General features: G+C 43.8%; 1 protein-coding gene across 1 annotated transcript in view; it reads right to left on the minus strand.

Annotated features, from left to right (window-relative positions):
• Prim2 (DNA primase subunit 2) overlaps window positions 1–1,864 on the minus strand; it is a 243,906-nt gene extending 242,042 nt beyond the window's left edge. The window contains exon 1 of the mRNA XM_074081821.1: window positions 1,590–1,864. Coding sequence (XP_073937922.1) covers window position 1,590 — 1 coding nt within the window. The 5' untranslated portion in view covers window positions 1,591–1,864. The remainder of the gene's footprint in view (window positions 1–1,589) is intronic.
• Window positions 1,865–14,649: the final 12,785 nt, after the last annotated feature.

A 14,649-nucleotide genomic window follows, 5' to 3' on the forward strand; every position in this document is an offset into this window, starting at 1 on the left:
ACAAATAAAAACTATTTAAAATCAGACTTCAAGGACCCTGAGGTACAATGCCCTGAGTCCAGTCCCCAGGGCTCGATCACACACTCACACACTCACACTCACTCTCACACACACTCACATCTTTAACTTTTAGCAATGTCTTTCAACAGTATGGTTCGTAACATTTAGGACTGAACAGCGTCCAAGCATAGCTGCCAAAGTCAAATTCAAAGACGTTAGTTAGCCTTTGGCAAAACTGCACTGAGGCGCAGCTGGTTCTTGTCTGACATCCAAACACTCGAGAACAAAACATTTAGCCCCAGCTTCATCAGCCCCTGACTGAAATATTCTCCCAAATGAGAACCCCTCCCTTCCTTTAGATTCAACTCTTTATCTCCAGACTTTTGGTCTCCTCAGAAAAGTTTTTCTATGTCCACTGTGCCCTAGAGAAATAAATAACTGTGGTTCCACTAAGCAGGGTCACTCATGGGGAAGGTGACAATATAATTTATTGACCCAATAAGCCTGTAACAATGTGCCATAACAATGATGAAGAGTAAGAAAACCATGTCACAATCAGCTGACCCAGGAATCACTCTACTTATTAGGCTTTTCTACTACTGTGCGTTCAGGGGTTAGTGTCTTTAAGTTTTCAGTGTTTGTTAAACAGCCACGTTGCTTGAGGAGCCAGAAAGAATACATTACCCATGATTAGGTCCCTTGAGGAGTTTACCAGGCATTGGGAAAACAGGCCTGGTGGCCATGAAGACAGCATGGGTGGAAAACTTTAAGAAGGAAGATACAACACATGTGTCTTTGTAACTTAGAAGTCTAGCAAATACTCATCTATTTTCGGAGTACTCACAGGAAGTTAAATATTATTACCTTAACTTTAGAGTTGAGACTGAAGATGTTCCAGGATTGTCCTAAAAATACAGAGCTAGTAAAAGACAGACTAAGCTAAAATCTCTAACTTTAGCCTCTGATGACACTTAGTATCTGTCACCTATAATATTTGGTATGATATATGGAGAGGCACCTCTTTGGTCAGAGGAGATGATCGATATAAATGTAATATTTTAAATGGTAACTGGTGTAGGGAACACAAAACGACAGAGTTGGAGATCGAGTCAAGGTTGAACCAAGGACAGAAGTTTGGGTCAGAGGAAAGGTCAGCGAGAAGATTTGGGACTGTAGGCCCAGGTTGACAAACTAGCAGGCTCCAGAGATGATAAGAAAGGGTGTTCCCAAAAGAGACGATAATACGGGCAAAGTCACGGTGCAGTTGTCGAGCATTCACTCAGAGCATCGCAAAAGAGAAACCAGACGCCGAGGTCTGTTGTGAACTGTGTTTGAAATGTGTTGGGTTGAAAGAGCAGAATCAAAGCGGAGGGGCCAGGGCATGGCAGAGCCATCAAGGAACAGAAGAAAGCAAAAACAAGTATTTAATGATGACAAGAGAGGCTGAGTGCTAGAAAAGAGATCGCCAACACCCGGGCCCAAGAGAACGCTGATCAAGTGCCAGAACAGAACGGTAAATTGAGAAAAGCTGTAATAATTAAAGAATAGGAAGTGCCACAGACCAGGTGACTTAAACAACAGGAACTTACTTCTTCACAATTCTGGAAGCTGGAAGTTCAAAATCAAGGTACCGGGGTGAGTTTCCTTTGCGGCCTCTCTCCTCGGATTGTAGGTGGCATCTCTGTCTTCACACTGTCTTCCCCTCTCCGTGTGTGTCCTAATCTCTTCCCGCAAGGACAACTATCACATGACCTCATTTTACCTTCATAAAGACCTTTTAAGGTCTCTAAATATCATCCCTGTCTCAAATACGGCCACTTTGTAAGGTACTAGGCGTTCAACAGATGAATTGGGAGGGAGACACAACTCACTTTAGCCTTTAACAAAAAGGAAACAGGAAGCAGGATTACTTCAACTTTAGCCTTTTGGAATTTGAAATGAAAGTAGGTTATTGAAATAGAGGCATTCTGGAAGCAGCTGGAAATCCCCCAGATTTTACACACGGAAAGAATCAGTTGAAGTTGAGAGACCGCGTGACTCCTCCGAAGGAAGGGATATAGAGATTCCATAAATTCAGATGAATGGGAATTTTCTCGGTGTGTAATAGTTATGCTCAGCACTGTGGAATCTGGGAGAAGGAAGAACTTCTGCTCTCTGAGACATACAACAGACACAAACTGCAGAATATGAAAACGTCTGGAGAGAGGACAAATAAGCACTCAGGGTGCTTTAAAAAGGACGCGATTACATCAGGAGGTGAAACGGGACACGCAGAAGAGCCCGGACTGAGCCTTGGAGATAATTTTTCTTTCCCAGCATTAGTGGTGACTTTTGCCAGTATGTGTTGTGTTCCTCGGATAAACCATGAGGACTAATGACTTCATCCAGGATTTAGGACTGAGCATAACTCATTTAAGATTGGCTTTGACCAATGTTGGTAAATGTTGGATCAGGCTTGAGGTTTAAAACTGGTCAGGATCACATGAAATTGTTTTAGGGCTTCTTCCTCATAAGGAGAGACACCTGGCAATTCTTATCACTATCTCAGAGAGCGAGGATTCGTTGGTAGCAGTGCGCACAGCCGCTCCCCCTCACAGCCAGGTGTGGAGCATCAAAGGCCACATGTGCCCAGGAGCACCTCCCTGACTAGCACGCTGTTTTGTCCCAAATGTCCACCTCTCCTGTGCACACTTCACGCACCGGGACTCGTGCAATTATGGTTCAGATTGGAAATGCCTGTGAACTCCCAGCACTGTGGATCAGCTCTCCAGTCTGGTGACTGGTCAATTCAGGATCTCAGTGGGAACCTGACAGAGGTGAGCACATTTCAGCACAAACACAGGAGAGACAGAAAGCAAGATGTTACCACTTTGTGCAGGACTGAAGGGAAGCCAGGCAAGGCTGCCCCTCAGAGGACTCACTTGTCATCTTGGGAAGGCTTGGTGAAGGACATACAAGATCTCAACCTCACTATGTTTGCAACACTTCCAAGTCTAAAAGTATTTCAAGGTTAAGTTCATTTTGAAAAGGGGAGCGCTGGAGATAAAGCTCACTAGTATAGTGCTTGCCCAGCACCCAAAAATAAAAAGTGGGTTTTTTGGTTTTTGTGGTACTGGGGTTTGAACTCAGGGCTTCTTGCTTTCTAGACAGGCTACCACTTGAGTCACGCCTCCAGCCCCAAAGTTTATTTAAAAAAAAAAAACAGGGGTGAGGCATGGTGGTGCATGGTTATAATCCCAGCACTTGGGAGGCTGAGGCAGCGACCATGGGTTCAAGGAACTCACTGGGCTACACAGTGTTCTAGGACAACCTGGGCTGCATTGTGAGAACTTGTGTCAAAAAAAAAAGTATGATAATACCCAAGCGAGAATATTAATAAAAATCAAAATGTAGAGTTTTATGTAGAAAATGACCACAAACATGTAAAAAAGGTAAATGCCAAGTATGCCAAAACTGGCAGTAATCATCTCCGTGTGGTAGAATTAAGGGTGATTTTACATTTTCTCTGTATGCCTTTTAGCACCTGTAAATTTTCTTCAATGCAAATGTTTAAAGTTTATAAGAAAAGAGTAAAGATTAAAGATAGAAACATAGCTACTCAGGAGGCAGAGATCAGGAGGATCGCGGTTCAAAGCCAGCCCAGGCAAATAGTGCTCGAGACCCAATCTTGAAAACACCCTTCACAAAAATAGGGCTAGTGGAGTGGCTCAAGGTGAAGGCCCTGAGTTCAAGCCCCAGTACCACAAAAAATAAATAAATAAAGATAGAAACAAACGCCACTTTTAAATTCTCACTACCTTCCTTAAGTTCCCTCAGAGCCTCTATGGTATTGGACAGACTGACAGATTTCTTAACGGGTCCAGAGCAGACAAGGGGCTCTGGTACCTAGGCTCTGCTGCCATCTTTGACCTCATCGCTTGTCCTCTTCCCCAGTTATCCTGAACTACTTACGGGCCCCCAAAACCTACCCCATGTGTGGAGGATGTCTTCGATCTACAGAGCCTCCCCCAGGTCTTCTCCCAGTTAAAGATGACTACATCAGGATCCAGCTGGCAACAGCCTCTCTCAGGAGCCTCCTCTCAACCCCCCACTACCATAGCAATTGACCTATCTGTTGACCTACGTCGTCCACTTATCTGTGAGCTCCTTGAAGACAGAAGCTATGTGTCATTTTCCACTTTGAAGTGCTGGCACCCAGTAGGTCCTCAACCTTTTCTGGATGAGACTAATTTCATTTGCCATATTCTTTTTTTCCCCTCAAGACCCACCACCACCTCCTGACCCTAACATTCCCTATATGCAAAGAGAAATTCCCCCCAGTCTAATCACAAAATTCTCCAAAAGAGGAGTGACTGGATCCTGCCTGGGGCAGCTCAGTCCAACAGTCATGAATTCCCACATGTTCTCCCAAGGTTCCTCCGTTCAAAACACCAGAAGAAACTTCTCCACTAGCTCCTTAAGATGGTTCCCTGCAGCTTAAAAGCAATCTACCCGACCTGGGAGTTGAAAAGTGCATGAAGTAGGGATTTCCTTTTCCTCCCAGAGCACTTAATGCAGTTTCCAGAATTTTTTTAGGGCAGTAAAGTAAGATTTTCCAGCTCTAATGTGTGGTTTCCCTCAAATAAAACCTTTACAAACTCAAGTCTTTCCTAAGACAGAATTTGGAAACATGATTTTAAACCATTTTGGAAGCCAAACCTCTAGTACCATGGCTCCAACGGGCTAGGCTTAAGGTTTCACAGACCATAATTCTACCATTAGGGCCCAACAAGCGCTGAAAGTCGTCACAGCCGCTGCCTTCCATGAGATCACAGAGCCTTCTTAAGCTGGGCTCGAAGCTGTCCCTTTGCCTCTCACGCATAGACACCTCGTCTTCATGCCAGATAAAACGCCAGGTTAGTCCTTCCAGCATGTGAAACCTGCGTGTCTCGAGGCTCAAATTGTAGGATATTTTTGTGCCATTTTTAACATTTAATATTCTTGTGCCTTGCAGGAGGTTCCAGATGTCTGCACAGTAATTTGAGCACCACCTACTGGGCATTCTGGCTAGACTCCTGGCATAAAGAGACTGTCATAAAAGGCTTGAGGTCAAGGAGGAATGTGACCAGGCAGACGCCATCCCTCCCTTCCACACTCTCGGAACCCTCCACCCCCCCAAGCAATTTTAATAATGTCCACAGGGCCCTTGTAAATCCACTCCTGGAAATGGCAGAGCCAGAAATGATCCACTGGGATCTTAAAGTCCACGCAACTCTGCGTGGACCACAAGGCTTGTGTTTCTGTTTCCTTGTGCCCAGCAACTACTGCTCTTTTCCCGCCCTCGACAGTGACTTCATCTCATGTAGACTGATTGTTTGAACACTCGAAAGTAACCATTGCTGCTCCATTTTCCAGATCGAACCTTCATGTTTCCTTCCGTTTCTAACCTTTGTTCATTTACAATCTTTTCCTGCTTGATTACTTTTAATCATACCTGGTCCCCTAGGCTTTTACTGATTCAAACAGTATTTCAATCTAATTAAAGAGAGGTGCTGATGACAAGGGCTTTAAGCAATTAACAACTGTTTTTATTAATATCTAATCAAGAATGATTCACAACCATTTAATGTCCATTCAAATAAATGGGAATTTAGTGTCAGCATTTGAATTCTTAAATTAAGGGGGAAATAGTTTAAGGGCTTAGCATATGAGTTATTTCTCAGCATTATAGAATAATTGATAGCAGAAAGTTTGGGCATCATGCATTTCTTTACCATGGTGCCAGGATCCCTGCTATCATTTCCAAGGAGCCAACGAGTCTCTCCTTAGCATTCCCTCAGAGAGAGAAAAGGTTTTGTCTAAAACAAAGAAAAGAGAATGGGCTCCAATAATCACGCAAACTTAAATCCTGACCTTCGCGTTTGCAGTTGCTGGCTTGTAACCTTGGGTAAATAACAAAACCTCAGATGCTTGGGAGCTTCTGGTGGAGAGTGAAGACCCCACTCCACATCACGACTATGTGAGATAATGAGCTGACATTGAGTAGGCGGTTCATTTTACTTTGAGATAACTGGTGGAAACTGTGGCTTGCCTCCCGGTGTTTTCTATCCTCCAATGCTGCTCTTACCTGAATCCTTCTTCCCCAGACAGTCTTCCAAGAATACGAAGACCACCAGCGTCCAGCTTCTGTCTCTCTGATCCTACTCTCTAGGTCTCTGCCGCTCTCCACCATTCTTTATAGCAATACTGATACCAGGTTTACATGTGGTCACCCTCAGAGAAAGTGACTAATCAGCTAATATTAATTAGTGCCATGCTAGGCTCAATGGATGAGTCCTCAGAGTCCACAGATATTAGGCAGCTGCTCAGAGGGACCCTAAGGAACTGAACTCACTTGCACACAACAGTAAGCTTATAGCAACTTTTAATGGCACTCCTCTCTTGCAGGTCCTTATTTTCCACTTCTTGATCATTCTTGCTCCATCACGAAGAAACTACAACACTTGTACACCATGGTAGATAATGAATCTGCGCCCCCCCCCAAAAAAGGCAAAATGATAATAAAAGTATTCTCCAAGAAAAGTGAAATTTTGTGTGTCAAACTCTGCTCCAAAGTATATATCAATAAGGTCAAGCAATGCCTTGATTGGTTAATGAGGGTGAAGTGCTTACATTGTACACTTTGCATGTAGAGGCACCTATATTTGTTTTAAGAGCATTTTTAGACATAGTAAGGAATTTGTCTTTCATAGCTAAAAAACTAGGCTATGATTTCCAAGTTCACATCTTCAAAGGTAAAAGTAAAAATAGTTAAGATTCAGTGAGCACTTGCTGAACGCCAGGACCTTTGAAGAACTTTTCATCAATCCACTAATCATTGCAAGTAAACTTTTAGAGCACTTATCATACCCACTCCTTAAACTGGCACCAATCAAAAATTAAGCAGAAAGTTTTGAACTGACAAGTAGAGAGACTCTGTGGTGAGATAAACTATTTTAGCCTTGCAAAAGTGTTATTCTAGTACAGAGCATATACACCCAAATGCTCTATACTCAAATCACACCCTGAGTTGGAAGACCAGGGCAGCCAGTTCAACAGCACAGATTGCTCCTCTCCAGGGAATTCATGAAGACCATCTTTGGGGTGAATCATCCATGGGATTGAATCAAATCTGCACTGTATATTGACTGTATGCTTAACCTCAGGTTTAAAAAAGTGACACATGGTCACTTTGGTCAGTCCTATAAGCAACTGGAACTGTAAAAATTGTCAAGCTGATTATTTGATTAGGTGAAACTGGAAATATCAACATTTTTAGAGCTGAAATTACTAGGGCTTTAGTAAAAGGAACTCACTCATGATCCTGTAGGCCTTTTGTTTCCGAGAGGCAAAGGTAAAATTTGTACTCAAAATTTAAATACAGAGAAACAGGCCAAATGTTCATGTTGAGATGCCTGAGCACATGAAACTGCTGTTGTCCCCCCCCATAGCCTTCCTTCCTTGATTAATTCACACTGACTTATCTTGCAGCAGAGGGAAACTCTGCTGCACTCTGCTCAAAGCCATGAAAATTGCAGGTTTGCCTTTTGTATCTGGACGTCTTATTTGTTCAGGCTCCTTATAATAATAGTCCTGAGACTGAAAGTGACTTTGGTTTCTGACTGCCCGTTTTTTCAATCTCCTTTTCTTATAATTTAAAAATCAAATGATCTAACTTCATCCTCCTTTCAAATGAGTGAGCAAGAAGCCCGTTTCCTGTTAATGATGAGCTAGGCATATTCTGACAGCACATTAGAGAAGAGCTGGACCACAGGCTGGCAGGGGAACAGCAACCAGGGAAAAATGTGCTCAGATTTGGAAAATGAGTCAGTGTCTAGGAACCAACTGCATTTAACTCACAAAATCTGCTCCAAATGAGCAAATTGAAAATTCTTCAAGAGCAGCTGCATAATAAATATATCTAGAATTGTCAGGCAGGGGGTTATTTATACCAAATTTTATTTAATTGCAATGACATCAGTTTCTGGAGCATCTGAAATAAATTGGTAGGTCTTAAAACTAAATCACGTACATCAAATCAGTAATGCATTTAGAACTTGTCCTAGAATTGTCTGTAGAAAGAGACTGAGTTCTAATCTAAACCAAAGTGTATGCAAAACAAAACAAAGCTTTTTGGAGGAGCAAAACTAGATTGGCACATGCAACACGTCAGACTGGCAACAGATGTATTGGAGAGACTTTAAGGAACTAATTTGAAGCTGGGGTGGTGGTACACATCTGTAATCCCAGAACTTGGGAGGCTGAGGCAGGAGGACCACAGGTTTGAGGCCAGCCTTGGCTACATAGCAAGACTTGTCTCAAAAAATTAAACATATGTTTAAGAAATCAAGATTTTTCCTCATTAACCTAATAATTAAAGTCAGACTTCTCCCCCAAAATAAGCAGTGAGGGAAGAATGTTATAGGTTAACACCAGAGCCTGATGACTGCGAAGGTGCTCCATCTTGGCCTGGATGTTTGCCCAGAGGGTTCAGGAGGTCAACTCAGGTCTGACCAGACACTAAGCTGCTCCCCACTGTGACCCAGGTGAAAGGCAGAGCCAGATCTATCAGGACTCGAGCTGTTAACAAGGACAGCATCTCTGAGCGTTTTACAGCACACACAGCTTACAAATTGTTTTCACATGCATGAGTCGCACGGCCCTCATAACAGCCCTGTCAAGTAATGTGTGGACTATTGCTTCTCCCATGTTACAGAAGCCAGAGCCCGAATCTCCAGACAATGCAGCTTCCCCTCCTCCACCACATGCAGTCTCAGGCCTTTAGCAAGCTTAGGTCATCCTCGCCACACCGGTAGCAGAGGCGCTGCGATGTTTAACCTTTTATTCAATGACAGAATGATGGAGCTGGCTCTGCATTTTACTCTGTGGAATAATGGATTGTATCTTTAAGATGCTGATGAGCACTTCAGGAGCAATGAAAATGAAAAAAGAATCACACTATTTCCCTGATGACCAGAAAATAGCATGCCTTAGGCCTCCAAAGCCTACAGTAATGAGAGTTCCAGGCACCACACCACCCAAAACTGCAGGAAACACGAGAATACTTCCATAGCAACTGTCACTAAGGGCATCACCAGGATGCTGAAAATGTAAAAGAGGAAAAAGGAACTAGCGACTGGGACAAACAAGGGTGTTTGCCTTGTAGAGTGAGGCCCATTGTTTACTCTCCAAAAACAAATATTGAACCACTGAAGCACACTGTAGCCAGTCATCTCAGTTAGCCAAAATCATCCTCTCAACTACTTTCGAGAAAAGAAACCATCTCTGAGCAAGGGTAGAAGACAAAAAAGAAAAGAAAAGAAACCAACCAAAGAGCTGAAAACACAGGTAACTCACATGCCAGGCAGTGACAGTACACTCTAGTCTAATGGACTGGTCATGAGTCAGGAAAGGACTGACAAGCCTTGCCCAGTCATTGGTTAACTATTGCTAGGGACCAAATAGGTTCCATCCTTATAGTGTTGTGGGGGAAAATAAAAGATGAATCACTATAAAATAAGTTAGATGTGATCGATGTTAAAAAAAGAAATAAGATTGTTGCTACTAAAGGTTAGAATATTATTACTGGAGGATGTTGTGGGTTGACTTTTGCTGCACAAGAAGCTGTGTTAAATCCTAACCCTTACTATCTCTCTGTGTGATCTTGTTTAGAAATAGGGTCTCTACTGATATAATCAAGTTAAAATGAGGTCATCAGGAAGGACCTTAATCCGCCCTTTTGTGATGTCCATAGAGAAGAATGCCGTGTGAAGACAGAGATGGAGGACGAGGGAGACACTGGAGTGACTCAGTCCCAAGGTGAAAAGCACCAAGGCTTGTTGAGAATCACCAGGAAGCCACGAAGACGCAGGCAGGATTCTCCCCGAGATCCAAAGAGAAGCCTCTGCCAACACGCTCATTTCAAACTTCCAGCCTCCAGAAGTACGAGAGAAAACATGTCTGATGTTCAAGCCACCCAGTCTGGAGCACCTTGTAACTGCAGCGCTGGGAACCCTAATGAACAGGGAGACTTCACACCAAAGGGCTGGGAGGGGGCAGGAGAGGGACTTCTTGTAAAAAGTGACTTCTAATTTGAACTTTAAAGAACTTGTGGCATCTGGTCAAGCAGAGTGGCACCTGCCTGTTCTCCTGGTTACTTGGGAGACTGAGACAGAAGAGGAGTTCAGTGCCAGCCTGGGCATCATCAATAGAACCCATCTCAAAAACTGACGAACAACCTTGTAGCCTGTGAATGGCAGAAAACGGGTTTTCCAATATATATGATAATAGCATTTACCATTTATTGAGACTCTACCTTGTACCACCTATGGCAGTAGGACTCGTTCATATACAGTGGAACTGGCTTCTGGTTCCCAAGCAGAGGGATCGGCTCTTTCCTTCCTGAATATCCTCCTCCTTCCACCCTGCAATGGTTAACATGTAGAGAAATTCAGCTTTGTAAATGGAAGACAAAGGAGGGTTGGGGGTTTGGGAAGAACAGTGGAGGGGAGAGGATGGGGAAGATGGCAAAGTAACTGTCCTGTTCTCATCCTGGCCATGGTCTCCTAGAAGAGGGGGAACAGGCAAGTTTCAGAACTTTGAGCTGTTTCGTTTTCATGTGAAATGAGGTGAGAGGTTCTAGGCTCAAACCCAGCATGTTTGGGACTGAGATGGCTCAGAACCAAGGAAGGTCATTCTCCCTCTGTTCCGCAAAACTAGGCCACACGGAGGCCTCCCAAGGGCCAGGCACTTTGGGACAATTAAGAGACAACACCCTTGGCACGAGCAGGGCTATCCTGCTAGGCACTGACCCTGGAAAAGATCCAGCCTTGGCAAAGCCTCCACAAGTGCCCTTGAAAGCAGAAGCTAGAAACATGGGAGCTGAGAAAGGAGAAAAACAGGGCCGAAGTTCACGGCAACCACAAAAGAGAGGTATAGCAAGGAGAGTTCTTTGGAAGCTTCTAGAAATAATTTGAAGGGAGTTAATAACGTAGAAAGGGATTCACACTGTAAAAATGCAATATGAAGGAAAGGCTTTGTTTTGTGAGACCTTGGTTTTTCACAGGATGCTGATGAAGCCTGGAGTACGTCAGTCAGACACAGATTTTTCTGATGTGATCCAACTGAAACTCATGCTTATCCCTGCATTCCACTTGACTGGCCAGAAAACTGAGGCTCAGGAGGTTTTTTTACCTTTCCCATACAGTAATCCCGTCAGTCTGTGATTGAATCAGACACAAAACCAGGTCTGTCTGTCATTAAGGATAGTCTAGTTTCAACTATGCCACACTGTTGAACTGGCAGAGAGGAAAATATGACATTTTCAAGGAGTTTGGAAAAGAATGAGTAGGTCAGACTATTACCGGGGTTCTGACTGGGAACAGAATTCAACTCAAATTGTCCAAATGAAGAGGTTGTAATCAAAATCCTACTGACACAGCTGTGGGTAGGACTGGGGGAATCTGAGGGATAGTGAGACACCCAGAGATCAGCACGAGAAGAAAGTTGCTCCTGGTGAGACCTGGGGCGATCTGGAGAAGAGGAGGAGAAGCCATGACAGGTTGTGTAGTCATGGAGAGACCGCGCCCATGCCACAGAGGCTGCACCAAAGCAGGGAGGGGTGGGGGAAAGCAACTGACCTCTTACCTCCCAGTCTCCTATCAATGCCACCCTTTGGAACCTGCCTAGAAACCAGCTGTCAGGGGAGCCTGGGTGAGGCAGGTGGCAGGGATCAGAGATGCAGATGGACGTGGAGGAAGACATTCTGAGAGGAGCGGGAAATTTGAGACCATCTAGTCCACTAGGCAGGCATTCCTTGCCTTCCCTTCTGTACCACAGAGAGTTATTTCCCTCAGATTCCTTTGCTCTCTGATCCCTGGGTCTGATCCCTTGAAGGGCAGTTGTTAGGAAGAAGCCAAGGTATTTCTTCCCCATTCTCTCGGCTTCAGGCTGTGTTTCTGCCCATGGCTATGTCTTTCGGCTTTTGCTACAAGGCCTGCTGTGCTTGCAGCTTGTTTGGACACCTGAATCCTTTGTCTCCCAAGCTTTAGTAGTCACAGGGAAATTTCCCTGTCCTACTTTTCCTGGACCTTGTCTGATACAGGGAACTCACACCAGAGTGCATCAGCCTTCCCCAGAAGGGATGAGAAAAATGAACGTAAATGTGAGTTACCTATTCCAATTAGGGAATAAACTTTACTTGAGTCTGTTGTGAACCTGTTCCTTCCTCTCACTGGGCCTCCTCCAGTCTCTCAACCACCAGGGTTCCCATCTACCTCTTGGCCTGGCTTACCCCTCACACCCCTGAAGATCAGGAACTGTCACATAAACAGTATTCTATTTGAGCCCTCAGTTTCCTGCTTTGTCTTCTGCCATAACTATTTCATCAGTCCCCATGCCTGAGCAAATTATCTAATTCATCAATACCCGATTTTTTACTGGAAACAGGAACATGACTTGAACAAAATTTCTTCTCCTAGGATATGTGTCTGTCCTGTTTTTTTTGTTGTTGTTGTTTGGTACTGGGGTTTGAACTCAGGGCCTTCAGTTTGAACCACTCCACCAGCCCTATTTTTGTGATGGGTTTTTTCAAGATAGGGTCTAGAGAACTATTTGTCCAGGCTGGCTTTGAACCGCTATCCTCCTGATCTCTGCCTCCTAAGTAGCTAGGATCACAGGAGCAAGCCACTGGCGCCTGGCTGTCCTGTTTATCATATTGTAATTTTCATTTCCAACAATCACGCACCCATATCTTTCCCTAGAACCCTCTTAGGTTCATATCAACTTAAAAGTGATGCAAATTAAATCTACTAAGAATCAGACAAAAATGAATGGTAGCATTATACTATAATCTCCCACACATAATTATTTTAAAAAGTAGGACAATTTCATAAAAATGAGATAAATTGCTGATATATAAGATGTGAAGTAGAAAATCATAAATTAAGGTGATTATTCATAAAATAATTCATTGCAGTTTTCACTTTAGAACACCAAACTTCTACCATGCATTTGGAATTTAATAATAACTTACAAAGGTTTCCCTTTTGTCCATGACTCTTCAGGACTCCCTGTCTTTGCAAACTGAATTCCATCTGAAATATATTTCAAGGTCTAATACCAGTGGTTCAAATACATATTAGGACATTGCAGACAGAGATCAGTGTTTGCTCCTCTATACCCTTTTGTTCTGAGCTGGGATGGAGTTGAGTCTAATGCAAAGGTGTGGTGGTTTGTATTACTGGTCCTGGTTCTTGTCTATAATACTTTACCATTGACGGGAGCTCCTCTCACATTGAATGTTAGATTTGCATGTGTTAATTGTTGAAGAATCTTCTTTGTAAAAGCTACTTCAAGGGAGTGAGAGAAGTGAGATTTGGGAGAGAGAAAACTGGGACTTAGTTGCAACCAGACCTCAGCTAATCCATGGGAAGCTGTGGAGATGGGGTGACCTTTCAGAGATTTCTTGCATTAAGGAAAGGAGTAAGACCATACGCTCACATTTGACCAATCATTGGATGTAGGTTGCCCAAAGAGGCACTTTTGAGCAAAGCAGTGCACTTCAGCTGAGATAATCTCTGGTGGGACTCGGGGATTCAAGGTGAGGATGGAAGTGGGAGGAGGGGAGTCATGGGCTGGATGACATGACGGTCATCTCTGAGCCATCAATGCAAACAATATTCCTAGCTGCTGAAGAAACACGTGCTTTGGTTTTATCAGGAGGTGTGATACAGCACCCATCATACCATGTAAAGATGGACTATTTCTCTGTGCTCCTTCACGTTGGACTTGGCTTTGTAACTTGCCTTAGCCAATAGAATAAGGCAGAAATGAGTGAACCAGCTCCAAGCCTAGGCCCTAGGAGACCTTGCACATACCCAATTTGCTTTTTCTCTACATCCTTCTTAGAATGCTGGTTCCAGAGGAAAATGAGAGGTATGTACAGAACAGCTACCCTGACCAGCCACCAAACAAAACTCAGCTTAGATCAGCCAACCCAGAAAACAACTAGTATATAGCAACTTAGAAGCACTCAATTGCCATGCATCATGGTCAATATTCATCTATTTTTATTTCTAGGTGCATAAAACATGAGCTAGAAAACGTTAGTGGGTGAAGGAGGCTAGCAAAGGATGCATCAGTTAAACTTCCCTCAAATTCTTGTTTTCTTTTTTTTTCCTTTTTTTGGCAGTTCTGGGGTTTGAACTCAGGGCCTCATGCTTGGTAGGCGGGTGCTTTACCCCTTCAGCCACTCTGCCAGTCCACTTTTGTGTTGGGTATTTTCAAGACAGGGTCTCTCGGACTATTTGTCCAGGCTGGCTTTGAGCTGTGATCCTCCTGATCTCTATCTCCTGGCTACAGGCATGAGCCACCAGTGCCTGGCTCACTCCAATCCTTTGGCTGCACTTATTCTGCCCTATGCCCTCTGATCTTTTAGGTTTGGGAGTGGAGGAGATGACAGAGTGGGTTCAGAGATGTCAGAGGTAAGTTGGACAATCTACCCTCTGACTTCTTGGATGATTGAGCCAAAGATTGTATCAGAGGGAAGATAGAGGAAAGAATGGGAAAGACCAGTATACATCGTATACTGGTCTTTTTCTGTGACTTCCAGACTCTCCTAACTTTGCATAA

Source organism: Castor canadensis, chromosome 8, assembly GCF_047511655.1.
Source record: "Castor canadensis chromosome 8, mCasCan1.hap1v2, whole genome shotgun sequence".
NCBI classification, from domain to species: domain Eukaryota; kingdom Metazoa; phylum Chordata; class Mammalia; order Rodentia; family Castoridae; genus Castor; species Castor canadensis.